At 40.5% G+C, this 18,657-nt stretch overlaps 1 protein-coding gene across 4 annotated transcripts in view; it reads right to left on the reverse strand.

Moving 5' to 3' along the window:
- Window positions 1-18,657, reverse strand: part of Kcnq5 (potassium voltage-gated channel subfamily Q member 5) — a 551,758-nt gene that overhangs the window by 17,358 nt on the left and 515,743 nt on the right. For all 4 annotated transcript variants that reach the window (XM_076557921.1, XM_076557918.1, XM_076557919.1 and 1 more), the window contains one exon: window positions 9,940-10,048. In XM_076557921.1, the coding sequence (XP_076414036.1) occupies window positions 9,940-10,048 (109 nt within the window). The remainder of the gene's footprint in view (window positions 1-9,939; window positions 10,049-18,657) is intronic.

The following is an 18,657-nucleotide window of genomic DNA, read 5'->3' on the forward strand; positions in this document are numbered from 1 at the left end:
ATGTGTGCAGACTCTGTGTATATTTGGTGCACGTGGAGGTTAGAAGAAGGCACCAGATCTTCCGCAAGTAGAGTTATGTATAGTTATGAGTCACCATGTAGCTGCTGGGAACTGAACCTGGGTCTTCTGAAAGAGCAACAAATGCTCTTAACCACTGAGCCATCTCTCTAGTTCCACTTTTTGGCTCTTAGTAGATATATGCAAATCGGCTTCACTTGGATACAGTGCATCTAGTGTCCTCACTCGAGGTTGCAAGCTGGTATACCAGTTGTCTGGCTTAGAGCAAATTCTGTGGCTGTGTTGTTTCCACTTCTGGCAAAGGAGCCCCTTTTCTTCCTCCTCCTGCTGTTGTTGCTGTTGCTCATCTTCCTCCTCCTTCTCCTCTTCTTTATGGTTTTTAAGACAGGTTTTATACACACGTACATATCTGGCTATCTCTTGGTATCCTGAAACTCACTATGTAGACCAGACTGGACTTGAACTCACAAAGATCTGCCTACCTCTCCCTCCTGAGTGCTGGGATGAAAGGCATGTACCACCATGCCCAGCCTGAATTATTGTTCTCTAGCTGAAAGACTGAGGACCATGTCCTATAGGTTTGGTGAATTTTCTTTTTAAGAGTGTAAGGTAGGAAAACTCATGCAGAAACTTGTAGATCCAAGCAAGTCTATAAATAGTTAATTTCCTCCCAGGGTCTGCTTAACCTTGCCATGTTAACTAAATTTGAGTATTTTGTTTTACTAGGAGTACAAAATTCTGCATAAAATTTAAAGTGTGAAAGGAATAAGTAAATAAGTAGTCATACACTCTATTGTTCTTAAATCATTTTGTCTCAGCAACAAAAAGGAGACTCAGTTTTAAATTATAACCAAATAAAAGGTTAAAAAAAAATCAAACCTCGGTGTCATCAAGAGGCACAGGAGTTTAATTCAGCCTCAGTGAAAATGTGGCCACAAGTGGTTATCTTCGAAACATAAACAGACAAAGAATGTCCTAGGGAATATATTAACTGATTTTAAAAACATGTGCTAAATGATCCTTACAACATTTGCTGGCAGCGCCCTTTACTGTGGCATGGCTGTCAAGAATGTCTCGGTAGTGATGTGAAAAACAAGCATCCATCACCTCTGTTAAAACAGCAGAGATGCCATCAGCAAGATTAAGAACTGGTGATGACCAAACAGCTCAGAGATTCAGCAGCAGCAGCAACAACAACCTAGAATGACAAATATCACCCCTTCTCTGGTGAAGTATTTTTATCTGAAGTACAAAGTGAGACCTAAGGATCCAGAGTTGAGACTGCATTTTAGGAAGGGGCCAAGAGAATGGGCACATGCCTGCCTCTCGCACAGGTACTGGCAGAAAGAACATTGTCATCCAACCAGGGTGACAGGGAGGTCTGATTTGCATATCCACTTCAGAAGGTTTGACATGCCATCACTGGCTCTTCAGTTACTGATCAGATGTGAGCTATTTTGGAGGAGTTGAGTCTTTGCTAGTCACAAAGAAATTCTTGACACCTATGCTCATATTAGAGCGAAAGATTGCAATATCAAGTCTTTAAAAGTGTTCTGTTTGCCATCTGACTTCAAACCCTGCTGCCTATCCTGGTTTTTCCCTCTGGAGTCCTGTTAACTCTGATGGACACTTTCCAAGGACCTCTTACTCGATCTTTCTGAGCTCTTAGCAGCACTTAGCACATTTTAACTTTTGTCTCCTACTCAAGCTGTTTCCTCCAGGTCGTCTTCTGCTACACCTCCCTTGTTTCCATCTGTCTGCCAGTCATCTCTCTGCTCTCTTCAAGTCACTCTCTTTTTCCTTTGTGTCTCTTTACATCTATTTATTTATGTATTTTTTTTTTTGAGACAGGGTTTCTCTGGGTAGTTTTGGTGCCTGTCCTGGAATTCACTCTGTAGACCAGGCTGGCATCAAACTCATAGAGATTCACCTGCCTCTGCCTCCCAAGTGCACATGCATGTGTGATGGCCAGAAGACAACCCGTGAGAGTTGTTTTTTTCCTTCTGCTATGAGGATTTTGGGGATCAAATGCAGGTGATCAGGCTTGGTAGCAAGCGCCTTTATCCGCTTAGCCACCTCCCCGGCCCTCATGTCTTTTTTGGTAGGTGTGGTTAGGACAAATAAATACCAAAAATATCTCTGTTGGTGTGTGTGTGGAGGTAGCGGTTGAATTACATTATTCTTGTACTTATTCCAAAGCCACAAAACATGGAGAAATACAACATTATTCACCTGCCTCTGCCTCCCAAGTGCTGGGATTAAAGGCGCATGCCAACACTGCCTGGCAGTGCTTGGCTTTTAATGAGTGTGCAGATTTCTAACTTTGGCCCTCATGCTTATATATAGAGCACTTATCCACTGAACCATCCCTGTAGATTACATATGTATAGTATTGTACTACCATCCCCATAGACTACGGAGATGTTTAACATATAATATACATTATATATACAGTATTATATATAGTATTAAACAGTAGTCTTTACTTCTCAATCTTCTCTTTACTTGACAATCATAGCATCTTTTCAAACTTTAGAATAAAGCACCTACCAGATAAACTTGCTTCTGTATATAAAGACTTCTCAGATTCCTGTTCTTTAAAATAGTTCAGGCTCCACCTTCAATTTTACCTGTATCTTCCTGGTTTGCCACCTTCTACTAACACACTCTTTCTAGTACTGCTTTCATTTCTGCATTTTTCTGTAATTTCAGTTCACCCATGTTTAATATGCCACCCCTCAAATAACCTTCCTGGTTATAGTACCTAACCTACAGGTCAGCACCTCCCTTTTAATCACCTTCCTGGTTATTATACACCTAACACCCAGATCAACCAGGTTTCTTTGTTTTACCCTTCCCTGAATGCCATATTCTTTAGACCTGTTGATTGATGCACGCTTATCCTGCTGGACATCATGGCTGACCATATTTTTCTTGCTGGTCCTCATGACTGTAAGCAGGGATCTGTCTCCCTTGTTAATGTTTATCCCTGTGCCTGGTGCACAGGAGAAGCTCAGCTTATATTTTAGAGTGCATACACTAACTTCCTGGGAGGAAGTTCAAAGAGTCTGTAGTTAGACCTCTGTAAAAGAGAAGGAAGAGAGATGACTGCTAACCCTTATCTTTGCTTCTTCCTTCTCTTCTTCCTCTCCTCCTTCTGCTCTTCTTCCCCCTCTTCCTTCCTCTTCTTTTCCTCCACCATATATCCCAGGTTGGCATCAAACTTGCCATCTTCTTCTTTACCCTCCTGAATGTTGCAGTTGCATGCTACCACACCTAACTTCTTACTTCTTTAGAAGTACCTGAGTGACTGTGTGTGTGTGTGTGGGGGGGGCAGGGAGTGGGTGGGATGGTGGAACAGTTACACCCTGAGCAGGAAGGAAGGCGAGATCTACTTGGGACATTGATTTATGATTGGATAAAAAAATTAACTTTTAATTCCTAATTATTTATCAGTCTAGATAATAGAATAACTTCAGAGGGGTCATAGTTAGGCATATCTTTGAGAAGAGATGCAGGTGAACAAGGCTGTAAATATTTTGGGAACTAAAATCATGTCTTAGCAAAGGGAAAGGAATACTCCTCTCATGTGACTTGTCATGGGAGCAGGCAGAGAAGAAAAGGCCAGCACTCTTCTTCACAGTGGAAGAGGGGCAGAGGAGAAGGCACGCTGAAAGGCACTAAGGAGCCCAGTCAACTCAAGGGCTAATCGTTAGCATTGGTTCAGTGCTTACCATAAGTCAGTACAGCTCTCAACAGTTGCAAAAACTACTTTGTTTAATCTTCTCCACAACTAGGGAGAGGCACAGGGCTGGATATAGGATATCCTGCTTCCTGGATCAGATTCCCCAAGCAGCCAGCTCAGTAGGGTAATGATGTAGGGTGGATGATCCATACATAGTGCTAGAATAGAGTCAGTTCAAGAATTCTTTAAGGAGCTAGGGATGCAGCTCATTGGTAAAGTGCTTATTTGTCTGATTATGCATGGCCTTGGGCTGCAGTTTCAGTACTGCAAACAAATACACAGAAAGAGAATTCTTTGAGATTTCACTTCTTGACTTTATTATTTCATTTGATTCTTTAAACAGTTGGCTTGACTTGGTATATAAAAGGTTGCCTACAGTGAGACATAATAGGCATGGTGATTATTGCATATAAATATTAAGAGAAGTTAGGAACATAATAAAATTAGTAGCTTCTCTTGCAGTTTTTCAAAATAATGAGCACTTGAATTAGATTGTTTTAATTATCTTTAGTAGAAAAATAGGTTGTGCAGTATTCTCATTCAGACTTTTGCTTTGTGGGTCCTGGGGATCAATTCCAGGGATTCACATGTGCTAGACAGGCACTCTGCCACTGAGATAATCATATGAAAAGACACACATTTTCTGCATATATAACAGCAGCTTATGCAGGAATAGTGGTCACTGAGGACCTCATTAAGAGTTACTCTCATCCTAGACATAGTAATTCTATGAAACCACACTAGTGAGAAGCATATAAACACCACATTGTCTAGTGAGCAAAGCACTTTCCCCAAGTGCCCAGTTCTTTAAACAATACTCTCCTATTGCCTTGGTGTGCATGTCTGAGAAATAACCTAGCTCAGTGCAAGAAACTTCTTTTGCATTTTTAAAAGGTTATCACTCTGAGACTTTAAAAAAATCTAGTTGCATTGATAAGACTTTCAAACACTTGTTAAAACAAATATAAACCATGCATTCATGTATGTGTGAATTTATCCAATACAGTTTTTTTTTTAAATGTGTATAGGAGTCTCTGTGTGGGTGTGTGCACATGAGTGCAGCTGCCCATGGAGGCCATAAGAGGGTGCTAGAGCTACTGGAGCTGGTGTTATAGTCAGTTGTGAGCCACTCAGTTTGGGTGTTGGAAACTGAACTTGTGTCCTCCACACGAGCAGCAATGGCTCTTAACCACTGAGCCAACTCACCAAGCCCAGATTCACACTTCTACGGTGATTGCAATACTAATACAAGCATGAAACTTGTAGCTGTCAGTGAACTTTAGAAATTCTTAGATAATCAAATGCTCTGTATTATGGAATATCACTTCAAGGTAATTTATTGATAGTTTCTTTCCTTTTATTTCTTTTTTGTCATGTGAAAAATCAATATATAAAATAACTGGCTTTATTATGATATTTTCATACATATATACAATTTACTTCAATAACATTCACTTTCTGTCAACATTCCTTGGGGTCTTCTTCCTATTGCTGGCCTTTCTTCTTCTTTAAATAGTCCACCTACAAATTTGATGATTTTTTTTTTTGAAAGTGTGGATCCTGTATATGAGAGGAAGCACGTCATATCAGTCTTTCTAAGGGTCCAGCTTACTTTATTTGACACACAACCCAGTTCCATCTACTTTTGTTTCTCTGTACATGACATTTCATTCTTCATTTATGACTGAGTAGTACTCTTTGGTATATGTATTCTACAGTTTCCTGTTGGGCCTGTAGACTGATCTCCTAACTTGGTTGTTATGTGTAGCACTTGGGTGATGTTTTTGAAAGAGTGATTGGAAAACAGGTGTCTTACCACGAAATAGTCAAGGGCAAGTGGGCAGAATGCTGTGTAGTTATCATCAACTTGCTGTTGATTACCTCTCGATAAAATATTTAGAGAACAGTCTGTGGTAATCTTAGAGGAAATGTGCCAAATCAAGTCTTTTTTTGAGTAAGGGACATATCTTAGAAATTATCTAAGAATAGTCATTATTAACTGACTTGAAAATTGACATTGAAGGGCTGGGCATGAGGCTCAGTTGTATGGCATTTACCCAGTGCAAGGAGCCAGGTTTGATTCTCAGCACTTCAATATACCAGAAGCAACAAACTTGACAAACAAATAAAACCCATCAAAAGGAGGTAACATCCTTTATTAAAAAGTAATAGAGTCTTTTTTTTTTTAAGATTTACTTATTATGTATACAGTGCTCTGTCTGCATGTATACCTGCACACCAGGTGAGGGCACCAGATCTCATTACAGATGGTTGTGAGCCACCATGTGGTTGCTGGGATTTGAACTCAGGACCTCTGGAAGAGCAGCCAGTGCCCTTAACCGCTGAGCCATCTCTCCAGCCCTAGACTCTTTACTATGCGAGTCATAGTCATCCTATTTCCTGAGATGTTGGGAGAGATTAAATAAAAACTAATAACTGGGTATGAAGAATTGGTACTTTGCTGTTTGTGAGTGTAGTAATATTTTTTCCATATTGTCACCCTTGTGGTGGAATGCATATTTTTTTTTATCTCTTGTTTTAATTTAAACTTGTCTTTTAAAAAAAAAAAAACACTCTTGTAAGAGTCCCTGGAATACAAAAGACATATTCATGTATTCATATTAAATATTCTAACAACCAAGAACAAGAAGGAAAATGTCAAAGCAAACTTGTTCATTTAGAGATGGATAATGGTTGCCTCATGCTTAGAGTCAATAATAAACACAGAAAACTCTATTTCAGGTGAGTTGTAAGAGGTGAGTATATTCTGACAAACTTCTTGGCCAGCTGATGTTGAACTTAGTCCCTCAGGGAGAGAACACCTTTGAATAAGATTTAGGGACAAACAGCTGCAGATTTCTTTGCAGAAGTAGCTGTATTGGGTAGTCTTTGAATTATGTGTCTTACAAAAATTGTTCAGGTTTTATTTTAAATGATATATATGAGTGTGTGTAGGTTTGTGTGTGTGTGTGTGTTTATTATATGTGTGTGTTTGTGCATGTGAGTGCATTGCCCATTGACTCCAGAAGAGAGCGTCAGATCCTCTGGAGCTGGAGTTACAGGCCATTGTGAGTCACCTGATATACTAGGGAATGAACCTGGGATCTCTGTAAGAGTGGCTTTAACTGCTAAGCATTTCTTTAGTTTCTGAATCATGTATCTTTACCTTACATGCTTCATGGATGAACAACTTCAGACTATTATTAAACTCTTTAGTCTAGTGGCTTTTTAGTTTTTTTTTTTTTTTTTTAAATAATATCTAGTTATTTTAAATGAAACTTAGGAGTGATTTAAACAACTCCAGGTAAAATCAGAATACGGGGGAGAAAATATCCCCCAGATACCAAGTACCATTACAGACAGCCTCAAAGTCCAGCGCAAACACCTCAGTCAGGAAGTTCAGCTAAAAATAAGGACTAAGCGCTGAGGAGATGGCTAAGCAGGTAAAAATGCTTGTTGCCCATGCATGAGGACACATGAGTTCAGATTCCAGCACCTATTTGTAAGTCAGACTTTTCTACACCAGCCTGTAACCCCAACAGCAGGAGATGGGTGCAAGGTAAAGGCAGGAAAACTGCTAGGGCTTGTTGACCAGAGAGTCTAACTAAAACATCATTAGCTCCAGGTTCAGTGAGAGACCCTGTCTCAAGGCAGTGATAGAGCAAAGTATGTGACATTTTTTTCTCTGGCTTCTGTATGTACACACTGGTGTGCAGACTCCTCTACTTCACACACTCAGATATGCACTACCCCCACATACAAATAAGAACCATGCAAGGTGTGGTGACAGACACTTGAAATGCCAGCCTTGGGGACATCAAAGCAAGAGGATCAGGTGTTTAAGACTAGCTTTAGCTACATTGTATTTTTGTGACCAGCCTGGGATACATGAGTCCCTGCCCTAAAAACCAAACAAAAATATAAAATCCCCAACCAAACAGTGAATGGGGGAGAGAGGAAGAGTTCTGAAAAACAAAGGAATTCTACGAAAGACTTTACAAACGTCAGCTGATTTCAGGAAGGGCAAAGTAAATCTTAAACTGTTGCTAAAGTGCTTAAGACAGCAGAATAAATCTAACTCATTTTCTTTCTAGCAGCCCACAATCCTTTTATTACAGGCTGTGAAGCAAAAGCAAAAGTTTCAGAAGGTCTGCGGAAATGACACAAAACCATGTTAAGTTTGACTTTTATGGAGCCTGATCTGCTTCTCCGAGATAAGATTTAATGTACTTGTTGCAAGTCAGATGAATTTGCCAGCCAAACTCCCCAACCTTTATGTTAGGGCCTATGATGGAAATACTCAGTGTATGTAAAGAATCTCAAGGTGACTTACAGAGTAGTACTATCCAATACAACTTCCTGTGATGATAGAACATTGCCAATTTTTTTTTTTTTTTTGTCCAATATGGTTGTCACTAGCTATGGGTGCCTTTGGCTGCTGAGCATTTGAAATGTGTATTGTGCAATTGAGCAATTAAATTTTAAAGTGTCTTCCATTTTAATTGATTCAAATTTAAATAGCTTTTTTGTAATAAGTAGCTTCCATATCGGATAGTGCATTTCTTGGTCCTCACCATCCCTTTAAGAATTTTTCATTTTATGTGTATAGGTGCTTCATGTGCATGTATGTCTGTCCTCTACATAAGTATCTGGTGCCTGAGGAGGCCAGAAGAGGTCAGAAGAGGCCAACGGACCCATGGGAACTAGAATTACAGTGAGTTGCCATGTGAGTACTGGGTATCAAGCTTGGGTCCTGTAGGTGTTCTTAACCTCTAAGCCATCTCTTTAGTCCTATCACGATCCTTTAATTGAAGGATTCTGACATTATTTCCCTACATATTCTGAGTTTCCTGAACTTAAATACATATGTAGTGTTTTTTTTTGTTTTTTTTTTTTGTTGTTTTTTTTTTTTGGTGAGGTGGGGTTTCCCTGTGTAGTCCAGGCTGACCTCAGACTCAACAATCTCTCTGCCTCAACCTCCTGAGGCCTGGGATTATAGACATGCAAAATCATGCCTCACTTAACTGTCACTTAGGACTTCTAGGTTGTCCATGGATACATGATAACTATATAACTGGTTGCTCAAAGTGGTACCCAGTGAGGAAGTCTGGTAGCACTATGTACAGTTACAGTGAGTTGTGGAGCATAACTTGAGACCATCCAGGCCAAAAAGGAACCTCCCTTTCTGTAGGGCAATCAACCTTTACTACATTTCTGGTTAGCTTGTGGATACAGATCATTTAAGTACCTTCTGGAGCACATACATTTTCATAATATCATGGTTTCCTTTATCCTCACAAATGTTTACTGGTAACTAATTTCTGCTTGCCCAGTGTTTCCCAATGAAACCACAAAGTCGCATCTAACATCATGCTAAATGACCAACTCAAACCAGCATCGACTGATTAATTGCACTGATATCAAAGATTAGAGCAAATATCTGAACACACTAAGTTAGTTTGGATATTTTAAGCCATTTCCTGGCTTTTCGGTAAGATGTAGGAAATGTCAAGTAGAAACTCAATCCATTCACCCAATATATGCACAGATAAAGCTTCTCCATGGGGATTAAATTGGGAAGGCAGAATACACAGCAACTTGTTCATGTACATTATGAATTTTTTATATGTGAATGAGGGTTTGTAAATACGAGCTGGAGCTAACATGGGTCCTCTCTTAGCTCTTTGCCAGTGTAGAAGAATCAAATTAAGATTCCCTATGAACAATTACTTTTCAGAAGGAAGTATGTCACTGCACAGTATCGTGGGCTTCCCATGTTCAGAGCTCAACCTTATTTCAAATAGCCTAGAGGGGTTTTCCTTTGGTACAAAATATGAGACATATGTTATTGAATAAAGGCATAAAATAATTTAAAAAGGTCTAGTTGCATCAATAAACCAAATCCTCGCAAAGCAACAAATACAATGCAGCGCACTGGTTCTTACACAATCTCCCTGGTGTGGACTAGCTTTTCAAATCCCACACACCTTCTTTAACATAGTTCATGTTGAATGTAGTACAGTTCCTTATTAAGAAAAAAAAACAACACTTCATGAGTTAAAAAGCATGTGGATGAACACAAAAAGGGGAGATAGTTATTCCAGGAGACTTACCTGCTGAAAAAAAGTAACAATCAGAGATGTGCCAGACTCATGCTGTTCACAGTGCTTACCCACCTGATGGCTCGAATGACAGTTTTCAGTGGTGGGGTGAGGTCCTCCACAGACACATCACACTGGCAGCCTTTCTCATCATATACATCGTCGGTGCCGAGGGCTGTGTCAGCTGCAAGAGAAGACACCACTTAACACCACCAGTTTCTGTTTAGGAAGTCCCGGGTTGTTTGTCTCATATAGGAAAGTGTGGACACATACAGACCGAGCATACAACCTGCTGCTGAGGGATAAGGCCAGCCAACTGTGTCCCCCAGTGTTGTTAGCCTTGTCCTTCTTCTACAACCTCAACCTTTTTTTTTTTTTTTGACACGGATATTTTCCTAAGCTCTTTTCCACCTGGAAGATGGTGGTGGCAAATTTGTGTTGGTCCATCCGTCCATCTGTGCTTTCCGCCCTGTTCCTTGGAAACTAATAGCCATCATTTAAATCGCAGCTGTTTGGAGTTGAGAAAACTGCCTTTGGACTGTGAGTTCACCAGTCTGTCTATACAGAGCTCAAACCCCGTGACACTGGCCTCATTAGCCCTGTTGCTAAACAAGTTCCTTAAGCAGCAGACTGGAGAAGCCTGACTCTTTATTACTAGCTGGACTGGCAATTGTGAGGTCGGGAGAGTTCTTGCTTAAGATAATAGAGTCAAAGCTAAGAGCAGACCATCTGAAAATCAGTTCCATATAAACCAATCAGATTAACTTTTTGGTTAATTTAACATTTGTAAAAGGAACAGGCTTATAATAAATACTACATTATTGACACTTTGTAAAATTAATAAAAAATAAACTCATATCCTTGTATTTTTATTTTCAGCAACAAAATATTAACAACAGTAAATACATGTAATGAGTGATAGGCTAAATATATATCAGAAGGTTTATACAGGGAATGTTACAAAGCTGTTAAAATTGATGTTGCAGCAGCCTTGAGGCAGGGGGAGGGGCTTGGACCTGCCTCTACTAAATGTACCTCCCCATAGGAGGCCTCACCTTTCCTCCTTGTAGGAGGAAATGGGGGGTGGGTTGGTGGGGGAGGCTGGAGGGACTGGAGGAGGAGGGAAGAGCAGATCTTTGATTGATATGTAAAATGAATAAATTTTTTTTTCTTAATAAAAAAATAAAATTGATGTTGCCGACTAATGACTGAGAAAATGTCATATTGTTAAAGATAAATTAATAGAGGCCAGGAATAATTTTGTTCTTTTTGCCTACTATATTTTTTAAAGTTTCTACTTTATTTTCTAAAGTGTGTTTTAACTTAGTAACATAAAAGTAAATAGAGAAATAAAAATGCACCCATTAGAGAGGGGTAATGAAGCTTGCTAGTTGGTTCAAGCCTTGTTGAGTGTTGACATACACACAGGCCTCAGACTGCCATGCTGTCTGTGCTCAGCAGCCTACTCATTGCCATGAATGGGAGAGCTTTGCTGCAGACTGTTCTGGTTTGACTGAAATCTGATACACTATTGGAAGTTTATTCATTGAGACTGTGCTTATGTCGGGAATGCAGTCACTACGGTGTTTAATTCCATGAATACTGGCTGAGTGGTCTATGCACACTCTGTGCTAAGTGGAAGTGGGTGGAGGTAGAGAAGGTGGGATTCATGCTGCTGAATTTTCCTGTATCTTCTTCAGGGTCCCTTTGGCTGTCTTTCTCTCAAAAGAAGTAAGACAGAGACAAACTACTATGATGATAATGATACTTGGGCTGTCAGAATTTATCCTCCAAATTTATGTGTTGAAACTTGGTTGTTGGTGTGACAGTAGGAGGTAGGGCATTTGGGAGGTGATGGAGGCCACAGTGCTAAGGAATGGGCTTGGAAAATGTATGAGAGGACTAGAGGGCTTTTTGTCCAGGTGAGTACTGAGTTATGTGATTAAGAGGGTACTACACTGTATCACCAGGTGAGTATGGAGTTGGGCTCCTTGGGAGAATTCAGTAATAGAGCACCATCTTGGAAATAAGAGTTCCAGTCTTTCCAGACACAACCTACTAGTGCCTTGGTTTTGGGTGTCTTAGCTTCCAGAACTGCGAGAAACAAATTTCTATTCTTAATATAATTAGGGTGTCAGGGCTTTTGGTATAGCAGCACAGACTGAAGCAAATGGCAATCATTCTCTGAAACGTACTTCAGCTCTTTGGTGAAGTCTCTTTACATATTAGTTTTTATGATGAGATTCACTCTACAAGTTGTTGGTGGTTCTGTGTGGAAATCAAAGCTTGGATGAGATAAGGACGTTGTCTGAGGCCATGAAGCAGCAAGCGAAGCTGTGAAATTGGAGAACCTGTTATTACAATGCAGTTTCCGGAGGCTCCAAAGTCCATGCACTCTCTATGGATCATCTGGTGTCAGGGAACAGGGTAAAATATAATAAAATAAAATGACAATGTCGGGAGAGAGGACACAGGGGCAGACAAGTGCAGTCTGCCCCGCTGGGTACCTCCAACTTTAAACAAGAGAATACTGATTAACTCACAGCTGATGGCCTGGAAGGTAGCTAGCCTGTTTTGCCTAATTGTTCACTTATACATGACAGTCATTTGAGCCTATGCACTTCATATCCAAGGTTAGAGGCGGTTACTCCTCCTAGCTGATCCCAATCTACCGGTAGTTGCTAGAGACTATGAGCTTATTTGTAATAAGGGTTTTACAGACGTAATTAAGATATGGTTTGAGATGAAATCGTGTTGGGTTAGGGTAGATAAGAAAGGCTGCAAAATTGTCTGTGTAGGAAACAGAAAGAAGAAGAAATAGGGATGCAGAAGAGCTGAAAACAGATAATGTGACGTACTCCATTATGTAAGCTCAGTGAGTGGTAGCGGGTGGCTTCCTCCCCAGAGTCTCCTGAATGAGCCGACCTAGGCATACTCTGATTGTGGACCCCGGAACTCCTGAACTGTAGGGCAATATATTTCCCCTGCTTTAAACCACCCAATATGGGGTGATCTGTTATGACAGCCCAGGAAACGGTTTTCTCCATGGTTTCCAGTTCTTTACTCTGGGACAATAATGATGATGACCATAATAGCAGTAGGATTTTTTAGAGAAATCTAATTACGTGCCAGGAACTTTAATTAACTGCCACAAACCCCTGTGAGGTGTGTCTATTCTTACCCTGGGCTTTTCACAGTGTGGGAGTGAGGCACAGAAGGCTATGAAATTTGTCCAAGGACACACAAAGACTAACTAACAGAATCAGAGCTTAAACCTGTTCATCTGGGGCTGCGAGCTTCCTTTGTCCCTCTGCCTCTCACTTGACCTCTGGCTTCCCTTCTTCTCTGTTATCTTTTCTTTCATATGGCATGTGCATCTGCAACACCGACTGAAGATCCAGTTCGGAGCAGTGTAGTGAGCAGTGCTGAGCCAGCTCCATCCTAAAGGAGCCCTGGACAGGTACATAAGCTGGAGCCTCATGGAAGAGTGTATGAGGAGAAGAGGGAGATAAATAGACAGGGGACACATATAGAGCAGCTGACCGACAGAGCCAAGACCACCACCCTGTGAGATGCCCAGACATTAGCTACTTCTGAGCAGTAATACTTTTCAGGATTGCCAGTATAGCATTCATAAGAATGTCTTACACTCTTCTTCTAAATGGAGGCATGTGGCTGCTTTCTTTCATCTGAACTCTAGTGAGAGATACTTCTCATCCTATGCTTCAGAACACTGGGGAACACAGTAGAAACTGCAATACTCATATTAATGACCTGTCTTGAAAACGAAGCACAATGTTTGGCAGCTTAAGATGCAGGGTCATTTTTTTTTCTTTTTGCTAATAAGAAACACGATATCTTTTATTGTTTGAGGGTTTTCTTTACAGGCATATAATGTGTTTTGGTCAAGTATAATCCCCTATTCCCTCTGTTCTAGTTCTTCTCTGATCCACTATTCCCTCCCAACTTCATACTGTTTTTCCCCACTGAGTCCACTCATCGATGCCAGGATGTGTGTGGGTATAATAGGGCCATCTACTGGAGCATCCTTGAAAAAATGGACTTGGCCCTCCCAGAACAGTCCATGTGGATTGTCACAAAAATCACAAAGTGAAGATAATGAAACCAGTGCTCATGGCTGATGCAGATGGAGCCAGGACCCTCCCGAATGATTACATGGTGATTACCTCCTAGGTTACTGCTGCACTTACTCAATCCCAGCTTGCATGGTAAGAAGACATATGGTCCAACTACCTTGTTGGGAGGAAGTCTAGGCTGAAAATGGGAGTCAGACACTAACTATTATTACATTCAGCTGTGTCTTCTTGGGCAGTTTTATCATACTGTTTTATAATTTGATTATTCAGGCACAAATTAAACAATCATTTCTGCTTCATTGGCTACATTTATTTATTAAGAGTTTTTTTCTATTCATTTTACATACCAACCACAGATTCCTCTGTCCTCCCTCCTCCCGTCCCCCAGTCTCCCCCCCAAACCATCCCCCATTCCCACCTCTTCCAAGGCAAGGTGTTCCATGGGGAGTCAGCAGAGCCTGGTACATTTAGTTGAGGCAGGTCCAAGACCCTCCTCCCTGCACCAAGGCTGCGCAAAGTGGCACCACCACCACCACCACCACCACCACCACCACCACCACCACCAATACCACCACCACCACCACCACCACCACCACCACCACCACCAATACCACCACCACCACCACCACCACCACCACCACCACCACCACCACCACCACCACCAAAAACAGGCATCAGATTTAAAAACATTTTTTTTTCAGACTCCAGAGAAATCCAATGCAGCCAGTGCCAAGAAGCACTGATCATGGGTGGACTAATGACACCGTGTCTCTCTGAGCCCCAGCTGAAGAGGGTGTTTTTAGGATTGTCTGGTGTGTGTGTGTGTGTGTGTGTGTGTGTGTGTGTGTGTGTGTGTGTGCCCACGCACTGTGGATATGTTTTTCAGAGTTGCAATTTGAGACAATGTAAGTGCTTCACAAGACAACAGGAAATGACTACATTTAAAAAGTAAATCCCCAGATGAATTGTTGATTAAAAAAAAGAGTGGGGCTTAGAGCTACCATGAAACATTAATTGTTGTGTAATTCAGCTTGAAGGTGTCAGCCTTCAACTGAATTCCAGTTACCATCTCCTGTCCCCAATGCTGCCTCAACCTCACTCCCAAAGGCTTCACACTCTCTCTCTTAAAGGAGCAACTGCTATTCTACACACAGGGAGTTTACATCTTCACAGAACAACATAAAATAAATTGTCAGAAACCTAGCAGGAAACAACTATTTTCTTTCTGTGGAAGAAGAATCGTGTTGTTATGTTTGGGGAGGCAAGGAAACTATAATGGAGAGAGGCACAGCTTTGACCATGAAGACAGAAAACAAGTACCCACAGAAAGCAAATCCTAACAACACCAAAACTGTGTGATTTGGAAAACCTGCAAAATACAAACAACACTGATATGTCTATCATGCTTAGGACAGTTGCTGTGGGATATTGCTTTTGTACACTGGTTTAATAAAACACTGATTGGCCAGTAAGTAGCCAGGCAGGAAGTATAGGTGGGATAAGCAGACAAGGAGAATTCTGGGAAGAGGGAGGCTGAGTCAGGAGACACCAGCCCGCCATCCAGGGAGCAGCATGTAATGGCACACAGGTAAAGCCACAGAAAATGAGGCAACATTTAGGTGAACAGAAATGAGCTGAGTTTAAGTGCAAGAGGTAGTCAGTAGTAAGCTTGAGCTAATGGCCAAGCAGTTTTAATTAATATAAGCCTCTGTGTGTTTATTTGGGGGATGTGAATGGGAGAGATTTATCCCAACCTCCAGCAGGCTGGGACACAGGAAATAATCTGACTACAGACAGTTAATTGTGATAGCCATAAAAACAGGCAAATAAATTATTTAACAGAGATGACTTGGGCTAGGGATTTAGTTTAGTGGTAGAGTGTGGCTAACAAGCTCACGGTCCTGAATTTGATTCTTGGGGCTTTAAATAAAAAATATATTTGTCCAAAAGACACTAGTAATAATATTTTTAAAAAGTACTTAAAAACTATTCAACATTACTACAAAGGCATCCACAAATTAAAAGTAAGTACAGACTTTTATCTATGTAGTTTGTATAAGAACAGTCACAAGCAACAAGAAAATTGATGGACTCAGCACACTTTTAGCATTGATAGTAACAAACATAAATTGGAACACATTTTTATGGCTATTAAAACTTAAAATTAGCCGGGCGGTGGTGGCGCACGCCTTTAATCCCAGCACTCGGGAGGCAGAGCCAGGCGGATCTCTGTAAGTTGGAGGCCAGCCTGGGCTACCAAGTGAGTTCCAGGAAAGGCGCAAAGCTACACAGAGAAACCCTGTCTCGAAAAAAAAAAAAAAAAAAAAAAAACTTAAAATTAGGCCTGGGAAGAAGGCCACACAATTTTGAGGACCTGAGTGTGAATCTCAAGAACTCATACGGAAACCAAGTGGTGGGGGTAGAGACAGTAGAGTATCTAAAAAGTGGGGGTAGAGACAGCAGAATACCTGAAAGTTTTCATTGCAGATGGCCTGGCACACACAACAGTGAATAAGAGACAGTGTCTCAAACAGAATGGAGGGCAAAGACTGCCACCTTTGACTATCCTCTGACTTCTACATGTGTCACTTTCTAGTACCTGCACTCACATTCATTAACACACACACACACACACACACACACACACACACACACACACACACACACATCAGATTTTAAAAAAATATTATAATTAAAAGCAAAAGCAGCAATCCTCTAATCTTAGTGCAGGGAAACTTCCTTTGTGATATGAACGAAAAATGAATGTAGTAAGGTTTATCACATTGCTGCCTATTATAAATGGTTGCAAAAGTTCAATATTCCAAAGCAGGAAGCTGCACATTATCCTAAATTATAGCACTGTACTAGAAAGCCAAGTTAGTAGCCATGAAAAAGATGAGTAAGATAGATGAGTAGTATATGATGACATAAAAATAGTCAAAGTGTTTGATTAAATTATAATATGTAGCTAAGCACCCATGTTGATTATGTACAATGATATGTGCAACAGAAAACAGAGAAGAGCATATGAAATTGAGATTAGTTATACTAGGGTAGGAGAGTCTAAATTATATGTATTTACTTATCAATTCCTTAAGAAATGAAAGGGTGTTTTTTTTAACCCCCACACTTGACTTTTTGAGGAAAGGGAAGGTAGAGGGTGAACCAAAGTTTCTCTGGCCACTAATAACATAAAGCTTTTGACATACAGAGTAGTCAAAAAACATAAAAAATAGTTAGAATGAAGGAAGGAATATTTTCTGAAAGACCCCAAACTTCAGAGCAACCAGTACTGTGGTACATTTCTTACAGTATGAATATGAGAGATCCCAGCCCTGGGCCATAGCAAACACATTAAAACAGCCACCACCGTTAATGGTAGTGGTGACCAATCTGTTGCATTCTGTCATGTATTCTCCAAGGGTACCTTCCTTGGCTACTGGGTGGACTAAAGTTGCACTGTTACCTGATAGCACTTCACAGTACCTTGAATGTCTTCCTAAATTTAGAAGGCTCATCTTAGACAGGTGCTAGGCCAAGGACAATTCCTTTGATCTGAGCAGAGTTTAGAGTGACAGCTTGGTCCCTGGAGCAGTAACACGATCTCTTTTGTCTATATTCTAAACTTTGCCCCTTTTCAATCCTGTGCTAGATGCTGCTAAGTCACCAGCAGATTGACTGGGTCTCTCAGTACCAACAGCCAACCCAGGAAACATATATTTTTTGGCCTAAACTTTTCTCAAATACTTGTTTTAACTCTACCCTTCTCCCATCATAATAACAACACATGCTCATTATAATTTTATCATTATAAAATTTTGTTCTTTGACTGACCACATAATATTGGTATGCTTTAGTGAGGTATGATATGATGCTTTTTGGTCCCCATTACTGAGTCAGCATCTTGTTATGTTGCATGTCTACATCTGAATTCTTGATCTTTCTGCCTTGACCTCCAGGATGCTGGGAGGTAGCCATCCCCACCACACCCAGCACGATACAGGTGTGTATTCATATACACACTGGAAAATGATCAAATCAGAGTATTTAGCATATCATCACCTGAAACAACATTTTTTCCCCTAGAACTAGTTGGTTCTTTTTTAATTGACTACTGATGGTATAAAAAATAAAATTACACCCAACTGAAATAATCAGTGCTTCATGGAAGGATACTGTGTACTACACCACAACGTTAAGCTTAACTGTCAAGACAGCCCCTTTTTGTTGCCTGAAAAAGAAGAAATGAGGGCATGATCAAAATTTTGGCTTACAGTTTGGGTTCATTTGAGTGGTAAGAGATGATTTTGTAGGTATATGGGCAAGTATAGTATTGAAAAAAATCCACCCATTAGCCTTAGGAACAATGGTATAGTTTTTTAAAAAGAGATAGAACCAGAGTGGGGAGGTGGGAATTGGGGGTTGTCTGGGGGGAGGGCTGGGGGCGTGGGAGGAGAGAGGATGGGAGAATCCATGGCTGATATGTGAAATTAAGTTAATTATAAAATTAAAAAATATCTAAAAACTTATACCCATGTCCATAATTCTTAACAATAAAACTTAAGAAAAGAAAGATGTACATTTATTTGAGTGAGTGCCTGAAAATAAATGATGTTGTGGGTTAGTGAGATAAGCCAGCAGTTAAAGGTGCTTGCTACCAAGTTTGGTGACCTGAGTGTGATTCCTGGAACCCACA

The sequence above is a fragment of the Peromyscus maniculatus genome, chromosome 21 (assembly GCF_049852395.1).
Source record: "Peromyscus maniculatus bairdii isolate BWxNUB_F1_BW_parent chromosome 21, HU_Pman_BW_mat_3.1, whole genome shotgun sequence".
NCBI classification, from domain to species: Eukaryota; Metazoa; Chordata; class Mammalia; order Rodentia; family Cricetidae; genus Peromyscus; species Peromyscus maniculatus.